Source organism: Scyliorhinus canicula, chromosome 6, assembly GCF_902713615.1.
Source record: "Scyliorhinus canicula chromosome 6, sScyCan1.1, whole genome shotgun sequence".
NCBI lineage: Eukaryota > Metazoa > Chordata > Chondrichthyes > Carcharhiniformes > Scyliorhinidae > Scyliorhinus > Scyliorhinus canicula.
Window position 1 is genome coordinate 13,269,348 of NC_052151.1, and position 20,952 is coordinate 13,290,299.

The 20,952-nt window shown below is 50.1% G+C and overlaps 1 protein-coding gene across 1 annotated transcript in view; it reads right to left on the reverse strand.

The window, feature by feature from the left end:
* The window catches only part of LOC119966995 (probable tubulin polyglutamylase ttll-15), a 163,156-nt gene that overhangs the window by 12,934 nt on the left and 129,270 nt on the right, over nucleotides 1-20,952 (reverse strand). Inside the window, exons 12-14 of the mRNA XM_038798973.1 lie at nucleotides 19,354-19,416; nucleotides 7,902-7,966; nucleotides 393-486 (exon numbers count right to left, since the gene is read on the reverse strand). Coding sequence (XP_038654901.1) covers nucleotides 393-486; nucleotides 7,902-7,966; nucleotides 19,354-19,416 — 222 coding nt within the window. The remainder of the gene's footprint in view (nucleotides 1-392; nucleotides 487-7,901; nucleotides 7,967-19,353; nucleotides 19,417-20,952) is intronic.

The following is a 20,952-nucleotide window of genomic DNA, read 5'->3' on the forward strand; positions in this document are numbered from 1 at the left end:
TTTATTGTCACAAGTAGGCTTACGTTAACACTGCAATGAGGTTACTGTGAAAAGCCCCTAGTCGCCACATTCTGGTGCCTGTTCGGGTACACAGAGGGAAAATTCAGAATTCTCAGCTAGTACGGGAATTGAACCCGCGCTGCTGACCTTTTTCTGCATTATAAACCAGCTGTCTAGCCCACTGAGCTAAACCAGCCCATGGTGATTCTGTGTGAACGAGTCCCAAATCACTGTCATGCTGACTGAAAATTGTCTATTGGGAGTTACTGGCCTCTACTGAACCAGTGGGAGACACCGAGTGAAACACAAAACAAAATGTTGCTCCTTTCCCACACTCACACAAACTGCAAGAAGCCATTTCAAATGTTTTTATTTGTGGCTTCTCTAAGTACCTTTATATCACAGGAGGTGCAGTTCTCGATGCAGTGAGCAGGATATATCTGGATGTCCCTCTCGTTAACAAGCATTTCACTGGCCTCATTAAAGCTGTGAAGAAGAAAGGGAGATTGGCATTATTTGTTATTGTGAGAAAGAAGTTCTATTTGTTTGGGGCAAAGCCTCTTCCCATCCTTCCTCACCTTACCAAATCAGCATAATCCTTTATTCCCTTCTCCCTGATATTTAACTTCCTATTAAATGCATTTGCGCTATTCGTTCCAGCTATCCCCTTTAAGAGTTCCTCTTTGCCTGTCTAAAATATTTTGACTTCTTTCCTGGTCCCTTTGATGCCAATTCTGCAGCATTGAGTACTACAGCTGGCATGTTGCTGTGGCCCACAGACTTTGCTGTATCCAATGTGGTTAGCTGGCTCCTTGAATCACGTGGAGCAAACCTAATTGGCTGAAGACTGGAATCCATGATGGTGGAAAACGCAGGAGAACAAAAGAGCCCCAGAAATAGGAGCAGGAGTAGAACATATGGTCTGTCGAACCCGCTCAGCCGGTCAATATGGTCTTGGCTGATTTTGGGCTTCAAATCCATTTTCCTGTCCGTTTCCCATATCCTGAATTCCCTGAGAGACCAAACCTCTGTGTATCCCAGCCTTAAATGTATTCAATGATAGAGCAGCCACAATGCTTAGGGGTAGATTTCCAAAAATTCACAACCCTTTGAGTGAAGTAATTTCTCCGAAATGGCCAGTCCCTTATCCTGATACTGTGGACAAAAACTCTGAACGTCTATCCTACCCAGCCCCTAAAGGATTTTTATAGGTTTGAATCTCTCATTCTTCCAAACTCCACAGAATATAAGCCCAATTCACTTAGCCTCTCATCACAGGGCAACCCCCTCATCCCAGGGACCAATCTAATGAATCTTTGCTGTATCACTTCCAATACGGGTATATCCTTTCTAAATGTGGAGATCAGAACTGCAAGCAGTATTCCAGATGTGGTCTCACCAAAACCTGTACAATTGTAACAAGACTTTATTCTTGTTCTCCACTTCCACTGCGATAAGCCTACATGTCATTTGCCTTCAAATAGCTCTCTGCACCTGCATGCTAACTTCCTGTGCTCCTTGTACAAGCACACCCAAGTCTCTTTGAACATCAACACTTACAAGTTCACATTTAAAAAAATATATTCGGCATGGTGGCACAGTGGTTAGCATTGCTGGCCCACAGCGCCAGGGACCCGGGTCCAATTGCAGTCTCGATAACTGTGTGAAGTTTGTATATTCTCCCCGTGTCTTCGTGGGTTTCCTCCGGGTGCCCCGATTTCCTCCCGCAGTCCAAAGATGTGCAGGTTAGGTGGATTGGCCATGGTAAAATTGCCCCTTAGCCTCCAAAGATGTACAGGTTAGGTGGATTGGCCATGGTAAAATTGTCCCTTAGCCTCCAAAGATGTGCAGGTTAGGTGGATTGACCATGATAAAATTGCCTCTTAACCTCCAAAGATGTGCAGGTTAGGTGGATTGGCCATGATAAAATTGCCCCTTAGCCTCCAAAGATGCGCTAGTTCGGTGGGGTTACATGTTATGGAGATAGCGCAGGTGTGTGGGCCGAGGTAGGATGATCTTTCAGAGGGTTGGTTCAGGCTTGAAGGGCTGAATGGCCTCCTTCGGCACTTGTATGGATTCTATCGATCTATGGATTCAGTTCTGCTTTTCACACTTCCCTTCATTATATTGCATTCACCATCTTGTTGCCCACTCACTTAACCTGCCTATATCTCTTTGCAGCCTCTCATTGCCCTCCCCACAGCTTACCTAGCTTGGTATCATCAGCAAAGTTTGATACCATACTCTTTATTTTAAGCTAAGTCATTAATATGGCATGGAACATGGAATTCCATCCCGATATACGACTGCAAGGGGATCATAAAATTGGTGCAATTCAGCTCTGGTAGGAGAATATTGGGCTGAATGCTCCGATTTTTAGGCTATGTCCGGAGGAAGTGTCTAGTTCTACGAAGAAAAAAAATCGGTGCGGTCCCAGCACCGATCCTCTGACCAGTGAGGAGCCAGCAGCCGCGCTACATAAAACACACGGCCTTCACAAAATAAACGGTCGGACAATGGGCGGGATCCTCTGTTTGAGAGACTATGGGTTAGATTCTCTGTTTGAGAGACTATGGGTTGGATCCTCTGTTTGAGAGACTATGGGCTGGATCCTCTGTTTGAGAGACTATGGGCTGGATCCTCTGTTTGAGAGACTATGGGTTAGATTCTCTGTTTGAGAGACTATGGGCTGGATCCTCTGTTTGAGAGACTATGGGCTGGATTCTCTGTTTGAGAGACTATGGGCTGGATTCTCTGTTTGAGAGACTATGGGCTGGATTCTCTGTTTGAGAGACTATGGGCTGGATCCTCTGTTTGAGAGACTATGGGCTGGATCCTCTGTTTGAGAGACTATGGGCTGGATCCTCTGTTTGAGAGACTATGGGCTGGATCCTCTGTTTGAGAGACTATTGGCTGGATTCTCTGTTTGAGAGACTATGGGCTGGATTCTCTGTTTGAGAGACTATGGGCGGGATTCTCTGTTTGAGAGACTATGGGCTGGATCCTCTGTTTGAGAGACTATGGGCTGGATTCTCTGTTTGAGAGACTATGGGTTGGATTCTCTGTTTGAGAGACTATGGGCTGGATCCTCTGTTTGAGAGACTATTGGCTGGATTCTCTGTTTGAGAGACTATGGGCGGGATTCTCTGTTTGAGAGACTATGGGCTGGATCCTCTGTTTGAGAGACTATGGGCTGGATTCTCTGTTTGAGAGACTATGGGTTGGATTCTCTGTTTGAGAGACTATGGGCTGGATCCTCTGTTTGAGAGACTATGGGCTGGATTCTCTGTTTGAGAGACTATGGGCTGGATTCTCTGTTTGAGAGACTATGGGCTGGATCCTCTGTTTGAGAGACTATGGGCTGGATTCTCTGTTTGAGAGACTATGGGCTGGATCCTCTGTTTGAGAGACTATGGGCTGGATTCTCTGTTTGAGAGACTATGGGCGGGATCCTCTGTTTGAGAGACTATGGGCTGGATCCTCTGTTTGAGAGACTATGGGCGGGATCCTCTGTTTGAGAGACTATGGGCTGGATCCTCTGTTTGAGAGACTATGGGCTGGATTCTCTGTTTGAGAGACTATGGGCGGGATCCTCTGTTTGAGAGACTATGGGTTGGATCCTCTGTTTGAGAGACTATGGGCGGGATTCTCTGTTTGAGAGACTATGGGCTGGATCCTCTGTTTGAGAGACTATGGGCTGGATTCTCTGTTTGAGAGACTATGGGCTGGATCCTCTGTTTGAGAGACTATGGGCTGGATTCTCTGTTTGAGAGACTATGGGCTGGATCCTCTGTTTGAGAGACTATGGGCTGGATTCTCTGTTTGAGAGACTATGGGTTGGATTCTCTGTTTGAGAGACTATGGGCTGGATTCTCTGTTTGAGAGACTATGGGCGGGATCCTCTGTTTGAGAGACTATGGGCTGGATTCTCTGTTTGAGAGACTATGGGCTGGATTCTCTGTTTGAGAGACTATGAGCTGGATCCTCTGTTTGAGAGACTATGGGCTGGATTCTCTGTTTGCGAGACTATGGGCTGGATTCTCTGTTTGAGAGACTATGGGCTGGATTCTCTGTTTGCGAGACTATGGGCTGGATTCTCTGTTTGAGAGACTATGGGCTGGATTCTCTGTTTGCGAGACTATGGGCTGGATTCTCTGTTTGAGAGACTATGGGTTGGTTTCTCTGTTTGAGAGACTATGGGTTAGATTCTCTGTTTGAGAGACTATGGGCTGGATCCTCTGTTTGAGAGACTATGGGTTGGATCCTCTGTTTGAGAGACTATGGGCGGGATTCTCTGTTTGAGAGACTATGGGCTGGATCCTCTGTTTGAGAGACTATGGGCTGGATTCTCTGTTTGAGAGACTATGGGCTGGATCCTCTGTTTGAGAGACTATGGGCTGGATCCTCTGTTTGAGAGACTATGGGCTGGATTCTCTGTTTGAGAGACTATGGGCTGGATCCTCTGTTTGAGAGACTATGGGCTGGATTCTCTGTTTGAGAGACTATGGGCTGGATCCTCTGTTTGAGAGACTATGGGTTGGATTCTCTGTTTGAGAGACTATGGGCTGGATCCTCTGTTTGAGAGACTATGGGCTGGATTCTCTGTTTGAGAGACTATGGGCTGGATTCTCTGTTTGGGAGATTATCTGTTTGGGAGATTATGCCACCCCAGCAGCTTCCTTTCTGTACCTGAGCTGCTGGGGGTAACATCTAGCTTATTAAAGCCTTCAGTTGGACTACAACCTCGCTTTAGTAGTCATTGATCGTGCATCAATTTAATAAGCTAGATTTAAAGAATGGAGCTCCGAATCAAGCTGGAGTGGCTGCAACTTAGCCCCCACGCAGTAAACCCGGCAGCATCTTTCAAGCACTGGCTAGCGTGCTTCAACGGCTACCTCAGAATGGCAGAAAACACACCCACAAGAGAACAGAAACTGCAGATCCTGCACTCGAGGGTGAGCCCAGAACACTACACCCTCATCGAGGACGCGGACGACTTCGATGCCGCGATGGAGTTGCTGAAAGGACATTACATTCGCCCTGTGAATCAGGTCTACGCCCGGCATCTACTAGCAACAAGGCGACAAATTCCTGGTGAGTCACTGGAAGAATTCTACCGTGCGCTCCTAGTGTTGGGGAGAAACTGCAGCTGCTCGCAAGTTTCAGCAAACGACCACACAGAACTGTTGATTCAGGACGCTTTCATTGCGGGTATGCTGTCTTCTCAAATCCGCCAGTGTTTGCTGGAGAAAGAAACTCTAGGCCTCAAGGAGGCTCGGGCCCTTGACGGCTCCCTGGATGTGCCTCCCAAAACGCACGCGCCTACGCCCCCGACCGCGCGGCAGCCCCCTGGGCAGCGTGTAATCCCTCTGCAGCCGACTCCGAGGCAATGCCCCACTCACCCCCAACAAGCTTGCACTGCAAGACGGCCTGGGGGGGCCCCGCTGCTATTTTTGCGGGCAAGCCAAACACCCCCGACAGCGCTACCCAGCCCGTTCGTCCACGTGTAAAGGGTGCAGCAAAAAGGGCCACTTCGTGGCGGTACGCCAGGCCCGGGCGGTCGCTGCGGTCTCCGGAAGCAAATGAGAACTGCCACTACAACCCTCTCCACGGGCCCCGTGTAGCCAGCGAGCGCCGCTATCTTCCTCCTCCAGGGCCACGTGTGGCCTCCGGGCGCCGCCATCTTGTTACGCTGACGCCACGTGTGATGGACGGGCGCCGCCATTTTGTGCACCCAAAGCCACGTGTGACCAGTGGGCGCCGCCATCTTGGATGGACTCCCAGGACCTCGGTGCAGATGACCACACACTGCCCGACGAGAAAACCCAGCTGCTGCCACGTTTAACCTCGGTGACCCTGGGCCAGTCTCGGCCTCGAACACTCTCAACTGCTACAACAACGGTGCTAATCAACGGACACGAGACGTCCTGCTTAATCGACTCTGGGAGCACGGAGAGCCTCATACAACCCGATACGGTAAGGCGCCGTCCTCTGCCCATCCATCCTGTTAATCAAAAAATCTCCTTGGCCTCCGGTTCCCACTCAGTAGAGATAAAGGGGTTCTGTGTAGCAAACCTCACGGTCCAGGGAAGGGAGTTCAAAAATTACCGGCTCTACGTCCTTCCCCACCTCTGCGCAGCAACACTCCTAGGGTTAGACTTCCAGTGTAACCTCCAAAGTCTAACTTTCAAATTCGGCGGCACTATACCCCCCCTCACTGTCTGCAGCCTCGCGCCCCTCAAGGTTGATCTGCCTTCCCTGTTTGCGAACCTCACCCCAGATTGCAAACCCGTCGCCACCAGGAGCAGACGGTACAGTGTCCAGGACCGGATCTTTATTAGGTCAGAGGTCCAACGGCTACTGAGGGAAGGAGTCATTCAAGCTAGCAACAGTCCCTGGAGAGCTCAAGTAGTGGTGGTAAAGACCGGGAAGAAGAATAGGATGGTCATCGACTACAATCAGACCATCAACAGGTTTACGCAGCTGGACGCGTACCCTCTCCCACGCATATCCGACCTGGTAAACAGGATCGCGCAACACAAGGTCTTCTCCATGGTGGACCTTAAGTCCGCCTACCACCAGCTCCCCATCTGCACGAGTGACCGCAAGTACACTGCCTTCGAGGCAGATGGGCGGCAATACCACTTTTTAAGGGTTCTTTTCGGTGTCACTAACGGGGTCTCGGTCTTCCAGTGACAGATGGACCGAATGGTTGACCGATACGGTTTACGGGCAACATTCCTGTATCTCGATAATGTCACCATCTGCGGCCACGACCAGCAGGACCACGACACCAACCTCCGAAAATTCCTCCAGACCGCAAAAATCCTTAACCTTACCTACAACAAGGATAAATGCGTGTTTAGCACCGACCGCCTAGCCATCCTCGGCTACTTAGTGCGAAATGAAGTTATAGGCCCCGACCCTGAACGCATGCGCCCCCTTATGGAGTTCCCCCTCCCTCACTGCTCCAAGGCCCTGAAGCGCTGCCTAGGTTTTTTTTCTTACTACGCCCAGTGGGTCCCCAACTATGCAGACAAGGCCCGTCCTCTGATCCAATCCACAGTCTTTCCCCTGTCGATGGAGGCCCGCCAGGCCTTCAGCCGCATCATAGCAGATATTGCAAAGGCCACGATGCATGCCATCGACGAGTCCCTCTCCTTCCAGGTCGAGAGCGACGCGCCCGCTGTAGCTCTGGCGGCCACCCCCAACCAAGCGGGCAGACCCGTGGCCTTCTTCTCACGTACCCTCCATGCTTCCGAAGTCCGCCATTCCTCAGTCGAAAAGGAGGCCCAGGCCATAGTAGAAGCTGTGCGACATTGGAGGCATTACCTGGCCGGCAGGGGATTCACTCTCCTCACTGACCAACGGTCGGTTGCCTTCATGTTCGATAATGCACAGCGGGGCAAGATAAAAAACTATAAGATCTTGCTGTGGAGGACATCTAGCTTATTAAAGCCTTCAGTTGGACTACAACCTCGCTTTAGTAGTCATTGATCGTGCATCACTGATGTTAAGCCAACATGGCCTGGAGGTCATTGTTTTCTCCCTCCCTCCTTTTTGAAAGGTGCTGTAAGTTTAACCAACGTGTAATCTCGTGTGACCGTTCCACAATTAGGAAGGGGGCAGGCCACTGTGAGCCAACTCTTGCTGCTGACCCCACCCTTTCAAGCAGCCGGGTGAGAATCCCATTGCCGCAAATAGATACCACCCTATGTGCAAGACAGAGAAATCAACTAAATTAAAACTGACCTGGAATGAGCATATTGCTGACTTATAAGGCAAAGAATTGGAGGAGTCAATTCTGATTGGAGAAGGCTGTTGTATTTAGCTATGGTCCCTGCCCACCCTCATCCCTAACCCTTCAGTAGCTATTTTTCACTGAGTTCCGGCTCCTTTACCTCTTTTCGTCACTCGTCACAATCTTCTTGGAAACACCCACAAGGCTTAGAGTATTAAACACAACCTGCAAAGAAAAACAAAGAGGATTTTCACTAGAAATGAAATATACTAGCTCCTGGTATAAATCTGCACTAGATGGGACTTGCTGGTTTGTATAGCTCTGTTGCTCATTCCATTTATCGACTAACCCCACTGGGGAACTATCTTTACACATGTAGCAAGAATATTATCACCCCTGGTATTTTTTTGCACTTTCCTGATACTTTTCAATGCTACACTAGACGAAGTTACAAACTATGAAAACCCACTAACAGTCCAAGAGCCTTGGAAAGTAACAGTCCACAGTTCTTCACATACTCACCCAAGGGGCAGAATTTTACCATTTTTGGCTAAATGGTACAGTGAGTGAGAAAAACAGCGTTAAAGCTGCCATGCTCTGTCGTATCATCTGCCTCATAGCTGAGAAAAAATGAAGGGGCAGGTCCCATGATGTCAGCTGGCAGGACGGGCTCAATTTAGGCTTTAAGATCTCTGCGCCATTTTTAAAGGGTGCCCAATATAAAAAAATAAAAACAGAGTTGTTGTGATCCATGTGTGTACCAACATCATACATAGGGCTAGGAAAAGGGATCTGTATTGAGAGAATGAAAAGCTAGGAGCTGAATTAAAACGTAGAACCTCAAAGGTAATAATCTCGCGATTACCATCTGAACCATGAACAAATTAGCGCCAGATATGTAAGATTAGGGAATTAAATGTGTGGGGCAAAGATGAATGAGCACAGTAAGAAGTATTACAACACCAGGTTAAAGTCCAACAGGTTTGTTTGACATCACTAGCTTTCGGAGCACTGCTGCATCATCAGGCGAGTGAAAAGGTGGGTTCTACAAACACATATCTTTTCTTTTTCTTAAATTTAGAGTACCCGATTCATTTTTTCCAATTAAGGGGCAATTTAGCGTGGCAAGTTCCACCTACCCTGTACATCTTTGGGTTGTGGGGGCGAAACCCACGCAAACACGGGGAGAATGTGCAAACTCCACACGGACAGTGACCCAGAGCCGGGATTGAACCTGGAACCTCGGCGCCGTGAGGCAGCAGTGCTAACCCACTGCGCCACCGTTCTGCCCCTACAAGCACATATATAGACAAAGTTAATGATGCAAGATGATACTTTGAATGCGAGTCTTTGCAGGTGATTAAGTCTTTACAGGTCCAGACGTTGCGACTGGAGAGAGGAATAATCACAGGTTAAAGTGTGATTTGTCTCAGGCCAGGGCAGTTGGTAGGATTTCACAAGCCCAGGCCAGATGGTGGGGGTGAATGTAATGTGACATGAATCCAAGGTCCCAGTTGAGGCCGTACCCATGCGTGCGGAACTTGGCTGTCAGTTTCTGCTCGCCGATTCTGCGTTGTCGCGTGACAATCACAAGGCAGGAATGTTCTCTTCCAGTTGGGGAACACTTCAGCAGTCAAGGGCATTCAGCCTCTGATCTTTGGGTAGGCGGCGTTCAGGACGGGCGACACGGGCATGGGCTGTAGATTCAGGGTGGCTGGGCGTGGACCGCCATTGCTGTAGTATGCTTTTTAAAAGCAACCATTTTGTACAAGTTACAGACCCCAGCTGTGCACTCTGCTGACTGCTCACTCTGTCTTATAACTGTTCAGAGAGCCTCTGGTTATCTAGGACGTCCCTCTGGAAACCTTCAGAATCCAGCTAACCCATCACCGGGATGGGTGTGGCCAAGCTCAGTCAATGTCACACTAGGTGCTGCCACTCCTGCTCATCCCCACTGCAGGGGAAGCAGGGTAATAGCAGAGCTCACCCCAAACAAAGGACACATGTACCGTGGCCTTTGGCACCCTCCCTGGCACACTGACCCTCTCAGGGCAGAGGCCTCACCAGTCAGATCATCAGTCAGACCAGTCCGCAGGACCACCAGCGTCTCCAAGCCCTGCCAGCCTATCCCACCCCTGCCCCCGGACAGGTGGCCGCAGCCTGTGTGCCACACCCAGGACACACGGCACACTACAGTTACGCTCCCAACAGGTGCCCAGCCCCTCGCCCAACCCCAAAGTAGGCCCTGCCCACACACAAGCCACCAAGCATGTAGGCGGTCATTCACCCCCCCCCCCCCCCCCCAACAACCCAATGCCACCCTGCTGGCGGGGTAACACACGGCCCAGCCAAGAAGGACACCCACAGTAGACCCCACTGGAGGGAGCAGGACAGAGGCATCAGAGCGTATCACTGACACGAGTTGCGGCAGTCACCAGTACCCCTGTTGACAGGGACGGGTGGTGAGGTTCGGGACACCCTGGGTGCTCGGTGAGGTCAGGGGTGCAGCGTGGAAAGCAAAGTGTTGGGGGGAACGGTTGAGGTGTGAGGGTGGGATTGAGGGGGAAGGGGGGGTGACATGCGGAGGGTGGAGCTTGTTGCACGTTTTACTTGAGTGTATTACACGTTTATTGGAGTGTATTAACACGCCTCCGTTTAAAGGCCGTGTGCTTAACACTGCTACAGCTCTGTGTGTGTAATTTCAGCTCGGAGTCGCCAGGTGCCGTATATAGACACCTCACAAGTATTTCAAGGTCAGGTTCAAAGTAATAAAACTATACACCGATTAGTAAGTTCCAACGATCAATATTTATTATACAAATATAATAAATACGCATGCACACGCTAAAGACTAATACCTATTTCTACTATTAAACGACTAAATACTTATCTAAGTAGGAACCAGCAAGGTCAGGGGACAAGGCCTTTGTTCCTTTCTGGGCTGCACCTTCTGTTCGTTACTAGTCGAATACTGTATAAGTAATGCCGGGTTCACGTAGCGAGCGTCGTTTTGGGACTTACTGAACGATGGCTGGTGCTCAACGGCTGGTGATGGAAGACAGGATCAACGGCTGGAGTCGGAGTCAGGATACAACAGCAGATCTGGGTCGAAGTCAAAGCAGCAGTCCAAGCCGGAGCACAAAAACAGACAGAACCATGTGCGGGGTCTATCTTTATAGGGCCCCCAATGTCCGTGCCTTTTCGGGGCGGGTCTTTACCTGCCATGTATCGATTGGATCATTTCCCAATCGATGTCTTACAAATCCCCCAATCTGAGGGTCTCTTCTCGATGGGTGGGGCGGTCTCTAGGGTCTTTTGTGATGGATACTTCTGGTGCCGTTTCGTCTGGGCGTCCACTCAAAGTATCCATTCAAAACCAAATGTTGCTATTGTGTGTGCCCAGATCTGGATTGCCTCAATCCAGCACGGTAGCATGGTGGTTAGCATAAATGCTTCACAGCTCCAGGGTCCCAGGTTCGATTCCCGGCTGGGTCACTGTCTGTGCGGAGTCTGCACGTCCTCCCCGTGTGTGCGTGGGTTTTCTCCGGGTGCTCCGGTTTCCTCCCACAGTCCAAAGATGTGTGGGTTAGGTGGATTGGCCATGCTAAATTGCCCGTAGTGTCCTAAAAAAGTAAGGTTAAAGGGGGGGGTTGTTGGGTTACTGGTATAGGGTGGATACGTGGGTTTGAGTAGGGTGATCATTGCTCGGCACAACATCGAGGGCCGAAGGGCCTGTTCTGTGCTGTTCTATGTTCTATTACTATGCAAAGCGTTTTGCTATTTACACCTTTGGTTGAGATCTTCCACCTGGCCATAAACTAGTTTTGCTACGTGCAGAATGCTAATTAGCCTTTGCAGACTGCTTGTCCTGGCTAAACTGTTTTCTCCATTTTGTTAGCCCAGTGTCCATCTTAGGTGGCTACAAGCTGCAGTGCAACCCAGGGCCACCATGTAGTCTGTTGGACTTGATTGGCACGGGAGTACACATCATGCTCACATGTTTTCCCTTTTTACACTGCAGAGAATGAATTTCGGAGTACAGCCAGGAACGGTTTCCTTCTGCCTGGGCCATAGCTGCCCTTGTGGATGCACTGAGGCTTCAGGTGGAGGTGCTGCTCGGGGAGGACACTGCACAGTAGGAGCCTTTCTGGAGGAGCAGGGGCCAGCTGTGAAGCTGGCACGCCAGCTGTTCAATAGGCCGAGGAGGTACAAAGGGAGGCGGTGCATCAGGGTACATGAATACCATCGGTGCCTGTCCTTTGAGGGCCTGCCGGACGGAGTGTGTCACCAATGACTTTGGCTAACCAGGAAGACTGTGCAACATCTGTGCCAGAGGATTGGGCACCTGACAATCACCAGGCAGGAATGTTCCCTTCCAGTCGGGGAACACTTCCGCAGTCAAGGGCATTCAGCCTCTGATCTTCGGGTGGATCATAGAATTTACAGTGCAGAAGGAGGCCATTCGGCCCATCGAGTCTGCACCGGCTCTTGGAAAGAGCACCCTACCCAAGGTTAACACCTCCACCTTATCCCCATAACCCAGTAACCCCACCCAACACTAAGGGCAATTTTGGACACTAAGGGCAATTTATCATGGCCAACCCACCTAACCTGCACATCTTTGGACTGTGGGAGGAAACCGGAGCACCCGGAGGAAACCCACGCACACACGGGGAGAACGTGCAGACTCTGCACAGACAGTGACCCAAGCCGGAATCGAACCTGGGACCCTGGAGCTGTGAAGCCATTGTGCTATCCACAATGCTACCGTGCTGGCCTCTTCCAGGCGCACCCCTGGCTGGAGTGTTGGCTCCTGGGCGACAGGAATTATCTTCTGCGGCCATGGGTGTGGATGCCTATCTGGAGGCCACAGACCGACGTGGAAACCCGCTATGGAAATGGCCATGTAGCGACCAGGGGCGTGAATGAGCCTGGACATCTCTGGAGGGGCCTTCCAGTACAGCGCTGCGAGGGGGGTAGCATCATGGTGGCCTGCTACATCTACCACTACATCGCGTAGCAGAGGAGGGCAGTACTGGAGGAGAGGATGAATGGCAGTCCTCGTCGGATGAAGGGATGCAAGGGAGGGTGAGGATGACCAGAACATGGTACAGGCAAGGGAGGCTGCACAACATGCACACAAGGCTGACGCACACGGGACGCACTGATCGCCTGCAAGTTCATCGACTAGGGGGGAATTGGCCAGAGGCACAGACACCGCATCCCCCCCTCGCAACCCCCTCCGTGATACATACCTGCCGCACTAGGGGTGCAGGCCCTGGGTTGGCAGTAACAGCGGGTATGAGATGGAGAATGATGACAACCCGTTCTGCGATGAACTCTGCTGCTCCGCATTGTTTGACAATGTCTGATGCCTACCCACAGTTGCACCTTCCACTATCTACCTAGGTGATCCCTGCATGCGAGCTGGCCAATCCATCACATGGTCCCATTGAATCCTGGGGTGGTGGAGATGGGGGGACACCGGAGCAGGGAGCGCTGGCTGAACGGGCAGCGCTGCCCCCTTGGCATCTTAATCTGTGGTGCACCACGAAAACTGCCCAGCTCCAGCTGCTCTCTCTTTCTCGTGGCACTTTCCATCCTCCGATCCATACACCAGACTCACCAGAGGAGTATTACCTTTCCTGGGCACTCACACATTTTGCATTAAACAGAATCCGCATACGGGTGGGATAAGACTAACAAAATCCACCTGGAGCGGGAGCCACCAAATGTGCGACCACTCACTCCATGGCCATCACCAGAAGTCCCTAGGGCACGGGAAACCTGATATTTCCTATCCCATAACCTCCACTGGGGTTATAACATATATAAATAACTTGGATAAAGGGACCGAATATATGGGGTGGGATTCTCGGTCCCACCAGCCCCGTTTTCCGGTGCGGCGCGCCCCCGCAGGGAACGAGATTCTCCATTCCCGCTGCTGGCCAATGCGGTTTCCCATTGTTGCCACCCCCACGCCGTCGGGAAACCTGTGGGCTTGGGTGCGCTGCCAGAAGAGCAGAGGATCCCACCGCTGGAGAATCCCGCAGATGGCTGTTACATTTGGCAAATACACAAAGATAGGCAGCACGGTGGCGCAGTGGTTAGCACTGCTGTCTCACGGCACCAAGGTCCCAGGTTCGATCCCGGCTCTGGGTCACTGTCCGTGTGGAGTTTGCACATTCTCCCCGTGTTTGTGTGGGTTTCACCCCCACAACCCAAAGATGTGCAGGGTAGGTGGGTTGGCCACGCTAAATTGCCCCTTAATTGGAAAAATGAATTGGGCACACTAAATTTTTTTTTAAAAAACTACACAAAGATAGGTTGAAAGTAAGTTATGAGGAGGAGATAAAGAGCCCACAAAGGAATTTAGGTAAATTAAGTGAGTGGTCAATGTGATAAATTAAGTGAGTATAATGTGGGGAAATGTGAACTTGTGCATTTTGGCAGGAAGAGTAGATAAGCAGTATGTTATTTAAATGGAGAGATTGCAGAATCATAGAATTTTTTTTCATAAAATCTGCAGAGCAGAAGGAGACCATTTGGCCCATTGAGTTTGCACCGGCCCTTGGAAAGAGCACTCTACCTAAGCCTCCACCCTCTCCCCACACCGTCCCCATAGCCCCACCTAACCTTTTTTGAACACTAAGGGCAACCCACCTAACCTGCACATCTTTGGACTGTGGGAGGAAACCGGAGCACCCGGAGGAAACCCAGGCAGACACGGGGAGAACGTGCAGACTCCGCATAGACAGTGACCCAATCTGGGAATCGAACTTGGGACCCTGGAGCTGTGAAGCAACTGTGCTAACCACTGTGCTACCGTGCTGCCCACAATGAAAAAATGAAATGAAAATTGCTTATTGTCACAAGTAGGCTTCAATGAAGTTACTGTGAAAAGCCCCTAGTCGCCACATTCCAGTGCCTGTTCGGGGAGGCTGTTACGGGAATCAAACCGCGCTGCTGGCCTGCCTTGGTCTGCTTTAAAAGCCAGCGATTTAGCCCTGTGCTAAACAGCCCCGTGCAGAGGGGGTACTGAGGTACAGAGAGATCTGCGTGTCCTGGTGCATAAAGGACAACGGGTTTGTCTGCAGGTACAAGTGAAGACAAACAGAGTGTTGTCGTTTAATGCAAGGGGAATGGTATAGAAAAGTAGGGTAGTTTTGCTACAATTGTATAGGGTGTTGGTGTGACCACGTTTTGAGTTCGGTGAATAGCTTTGGTCGCCTTAATTAAAGAAGGATATAATTGCATTAGAAGCCGTTTGTAGGAGGTTTAATCAACGGATTCCTGGGACCCCTGGGCAGGTTTGCCTGTATCCATTGGAGTTTCGAAGAATGAGAAATGATGGGCGCGATTCTCCGCCCCCCACGACGGGTCGGAGAATAGCGGGAGGGCCTTCCCGACATTTTTCCCGCCCTCCCGCTATTCTCTCCCCCCCCCCGCCCAACTCCCGACACGAATCGCCGCCGCCGATTTTTTACGGCCGGCAGCGATTCACAGCTGATAGATGGGCCGAAGTCCCAGCCCTTTACGCTGTTTTTACGAACGGCAAACACACCTGGTCTGGCCGTTCATAAAAACGGCGTCACCAACTCGCTTTTTATAACCATGGCACCGATTGGCACGGCCGTACCACGGCCGTGCCAAGGGTGCCATGGGCCCGCGATCGGTGCCCACCGATCGCGGGCAGCGGGCCCGATGCCCGCGCACTATTTCTCCTTCCGCCGCCCCGCAGTATCCATTCGCGGGGCGGCTGAGGGGCATCACGGCCCGCGCATGCGCGGGTTTCGCGCAAATACGCGATGATGTCATCCGCGCATGCGCAGGTTGGAGTCTTCCAATCCGCGCATGCGCGGCTGACGTCATATGACGCGTCAGCCGGCGCTAACTCCGGCAAGCGGGCTTAACAAAATTAGTTAAGCCCGTGATGCCGGAGCTTACGGCGTCGGGCTGCTAGCCCCGACCGGGGACCAGAATCGGTTCCCGGTCGGGAAGGGGCGCGCTGGCGTCAAACCCGCCCGGGTTTGACGCCAGCCTTACGATTTCTCCCGTTTTGGGAGAATCGCGCCCGATCTTTATGAAACATATAATGATCTTGATAGGGTGGATGCTGAGAGGATGCTTCCCCTTATGGGAGAGACTGGAACCAGGGGACAGGGTTTATCGAAAAGGAAGGTCCATTTAAGATGGAAATGAGGAGAAACTGTTCCCTCAGAGGGTCATTAGTCTGTGAAATTCTCTTCCTTAGAGAACAGTGGAGGTTGTGTCAGTAAATATTTTTCAGGTTGAGTGCAAATATTTTTGAATGACAAGGGAGTCAAAGTATAGCAGGGCATACAGGAAAATGGAGTTAAAGTATAGCGGGGCATACAGGAAAATGGAGTTAAAGTATAGCGGGGCATACAGGAAAATGGAGTTAAAGTATAGCGGGGCATACAGGAAAATGGAGTTAAAGTATAGCGGGGCATACAGGAAAATGGAGTTAAAGTATAGCCGGGGCATACAGGAAAATGGAGTTAAAGTATAGCGGGGCATACAGGAAAATGGAGTTAAAGTATAGCAGGGCCATACAGGAAAATGGAGTTAAAGTATAGCAGGAGCATACAGGAAAATGGAGTTAAAGTATAGCCGGGGCCATACAGGAAAATGGAGTTAAAGTATAGCCGGGGCCATACAGGAAAATGGAGTTAAAGTATAGCAGGGCATACAGGAAAATGGAGTTGAGGCCGTAATCAGAGCAGCCATCATCTTATCAAATGGTGGAGCAGGCTTGAGGAGCTTACTCCTGTTCCAAATTTGTATATTTATCTACTCCCCCCCCCCCCCCCCCCCTCCCATGGCGGGTTTGGTGGCAGGAGGGGGCATTTAATCAGGTGGGCGGGTGGTGGTGTCTCCACCTTGCCACCGCCACCCCAATAAAGCCCGTTGAAGGCCAATGGATAGTCTTACTGCCCTGCCGTCAATTGAGGCCCTTAAGTGGGAAATTAATGCATGACAAGCAAACCCATGAGAGGGTCTCTGAGGTGGGTGTCCCTTGTTCAAAGGCATTCAGTGTCTGATCGAGGGACACGATATTGGGAATGTCGGGGCCCACCGAAAGCCACCTGGCTGCCCTGGCTTCTGACTCTCCTCTCCCTCACCCCCACGATCCTTACCCTGCGATTCCCTCCTCACCAGCCATCTTTCACCTGTGGCCTGGGTTCCAGCAATGGTGAGTGTAGAACTAGCAGCAGCCATCTCCTCCCAGGTGCTCCTGGCAGTTAACAGTTACCGGCCTCTGATTTGCCAGTAGCTGCCTGTGGGCAGGAGCTCCGCCTTTGGGGTCCTTGACTGCTGTCCTGTTAAATGCCTAAGTGGCAGTTAATTCAGCATACCTTCCCTAAAAGATGCAACATGGGGTTCTCACTGCTCTCCAGCTGGTAGGTGAGGTCCCCATTTCGGCGCCTGTCCGGGGAGGCTGGTACGGGAATTCAGCATACCTTCCCTAAAAGATGCAACATGGGGTTCTCACTGCTCTCCAGCTGGTAGGTGAGGTCCCCATTTCGGCGCCTGTCCGGGGAGGCTGGTACGGGAATTCAGCATACCTTCCCTAAAAGATGCAACATGGGGTTCTCACTGCTCTCCAGCTGGTAGGTGAGGTCCACATTGACCTATTTATTGTTGCAGATGTTTTTGTTTCAGAACATACAGTGCAGAAGGAGGCTATTCGGCCCATCGAGCCTGCACCGACCCACTTAAGTCCTCACTTCCACCCTATCCCCGCAACCCAATAACCCCTCCTAATCTTTTTGGTCACTAAGGCAATTTATCATGGCCAATCCACCTAACCTGCACGTCTTTGGACTGTGGGAGGAAACCGGAGCACCCGGAGGAAATGGACGCAGACACGGGGAGAACATGCAGACTCCGTACAGACAGTGACCCAGCCGGGATAGCACAGTGCTATCCACATGTGCTACCGTGCTGCCCTGTTTCCATGATTGTACCCATATTCCACAACGATTTTGCAGATAACCAAGAAGCAGTAGCCAAGGAGTAAAGCATGTACAACAATCAAAAACATGCACTCAGATTCTGGTTCTTCCTGTTGGCAGGTTTCTCAGCTGTCATTGGCAATGGGCATTGACTTTGGCGGTACTGGACGTCCTGTCGGCTATCTCCGCTGTTGGAAAACCTGCCCAGGGGGACGGGCACAGGAAAATACAGCCTTTGTCTTGCCATTTTTACTAATAAATTCACAGAAAGGTTGAAGTACACATCAAGAAGGAATTAGATATGGCTCTTGGGGCTAAAGGGATCAAGGGTTTGGGAGGGTGGGGGGGGGGGGGGGGGTGCTGGGGGAGGCTGAATCAGGGTATTGAACTTGTTGATCAGCCATGATCAAAATGAATCCGTGCTCCGGTTTCCTCCCACAGTCCAAAGACGTGCAGGTTAGGTGGATTGGCCATGATAAATTGCCCTAGTGACCAAAAAGACTAGGAGGCTTCGATTTTCTATGTATGGTTCTATGTGTGTGGCGTGAGGAGAGCACATGCCCAATGGCAGTACCAATCACTCATATTTTATTTACTAATCAAAAATGCATTTAGCCACATTCCCAGTTAGCCACATGTGGCTAGTGGCCAATATATTGGGCAATGCTGCACAAATGTAACATTGTCCACAACAATATTCTTGTGGTTTCATTGGATGAATCTGATGCCTCCTCTGTGAATTACAGGTAGTTTTGTTTTGTGGAATCGTACACAAAGGAACTGGACCAAAACCAATTCATACAGGAACTGTGCAGGGTCAGAGACAGGAGACTTTCGGGGCTGAATTCAAAGCCAGGATATTGTGCCTGTCTACTGTTAATCCAGACCCCTCATACATGTAACTCTTATAACCTGCATGAGACCTATGGGGCTGGAGCAACCAGTCTCCTCGAGTATCTTGCCGAATATGAGCTCCCCCCACGAAGGGGGCGAGGAGCCCGAGGACATTGAGATCTGTATAAAGTCGGCCAGGTATGGAACTGACAGAGCAGACCGGGCTGGGATCTGTATATTGTAAATATAATTACTTTGCAATAAACCGAGGTTTCTTTTGACCTACTGGGTTCGGACTCGTTTGTGGCCTACTGGGTTCGGACTCGTTTGTGGCCTACTGGGTTCGGACTCGTTTGTGGCCTACTGGGTTCGGACTCGTTTGTGGCCTACTGGGTTCGGACTCGTTTGTGGCCTACTGGGTTCGGACTCGTTTGTGGCCTACTGGGTTCGGACTCGTTTGTGGCCTACTGGGTTCGGACTCGTTTGTGGCCTACTGGGTTCGGACTCGTTTGTGGCCTACTGGGTTCGGACTCGTTTGTGGCCTACTGGGTTCGGACTCGTTTGTGGCCTACTGGGTTCGGACTCGTTTGTGGCCTACTGGGTTCGGACTCGTTTGTGGCCTACTGGGTTCGGACTCGTTTGTGGCCTACTGGGTTCGGACTCGTTTGTGGCCTACTGGGTTCGGACTCGTTTGTGGCCTACTGGGTTCGGACTCGTTTGTGGCCTACTGGATTTGGACTTGTTTGTGGCCTACTAAAGTAACTGAATCATTTGACTTCTCAATCTTCACTGACTGACCTGTTGATAGATGTTCCTGTTGGGAGGCAGGTATTCCGATGACAGGTTGGGCGACATGTTCACCTACGATGAGAAATGTACAGCAATTCAGTTAGGAATCACCTGCTTATAAAAGTTAATTCAATATGGAAGATAAGTGGTCACTGTCTTCCGGTTAAACTATTCCGAGTAAGCAAGCTTTGCCTCCAGTCACATGTGGTCTATGCAGCTAACAGTGCAAAATGCATCTGGTTCTATTTCCCCACCCAATTGATTTATTTCCTTTGGTGCAGGCACTGGCTACTCCTGAGGTGCAATTTCATGGGTGCCAATGTATTTTGCTACCAAAGTGGCTGATTCTACCAAATATCACAACAAAGTCTGGTGTATACATGCATATTCACAATAGCCAGGCTATTGAAAATGAAATGAAATGAAAATTGCTTATTTTCACGAGTAGGCTTCAATGAAGTTACTGTGAAAAGCCCCTAATCACCACATTCCGGCACCTGTCCGGGGAGGCTGGTACGGGAATTGAACCATGCTGCTGGCCTGCTTGGTCTGCTTTAAAAGCCAGCGATTTAGCCCTGTGCTAAACCAGCCCCTTGAGGACCAAGGTGAGGAAACACTTCCTCACACATGGGTTTGTAGATTGTGAAACTCTCAAGGAACAGGACAAGGAACAGTAGAAGCGAGTTCAATTAATAATTTAAAATTTGACATTGATAGATTTTTATTAGATAAATGTAACAAGTTTGATTCTTGACTCCAAATATGGTTGCAACAAAGATCCTTTTGTGTAAGTAAACGCACAGAGAAACAAACAAAACTTTAATTCTTTCCGGGATAGAGAAGCAACATTCACTGTTATTGTTCTTCTTGAGCTCTGATTTCCTGTACGAATCGTTAAAGAAAAGCTTCAGATTTTAGTCTTGTCATGATATGTAAACATGCAACCAATGAACATTCAGAATAGGATACAACCAATGGGCAGTCGGGACACTTAGAGGTGGCATCACCACGAGGGGGCATGACATAAACACTATAAAAGGGATGAGGCACTCACACCCTGCCTCTTTCCACAGACAGACATCTAGAGAGTTAGACAGGGTTGATCAGCAGCATCACACCCCAGCACGTGGCTTAGAGCAAGCTGGTACAGTTAGACTGAGTTACTGCAGTTAGATTAGCAGAGAGTCAAACTCATTTGAGAACTGTGTTAATAGTTCAATAAACACGCTGAACTCATTTCAGAGTCTGGAGCATCTTTTAGTTAATACTGCATCAAGTAGCAGCCTGTGTTATACAAAGCAGCAGAACACAAGTCTGTTTCTCAAAAATCTCACTGATTATTGATTGTAGCAGGACAAATATTATTATGAATAGGAACCCTGGAAATGGCAGTATTTCCGGTAAAATAAGAGATGACAATCAGTTTTTAACCTGTTGTCATTGTTGCATCCACTTTTCTCCAAACTGGGGCTGGTTTAGCACAGTGGGCTAAACAGCTGGCTTGTAATGCAGAAAAAGGCCAGCAGTGTACCGGCCTCCTCGAACAGGCGCCGGAATGTGGTGGCTAGGGGCTTTCACAGTAGCTTCATTAAAGCCTACTTGTAACAA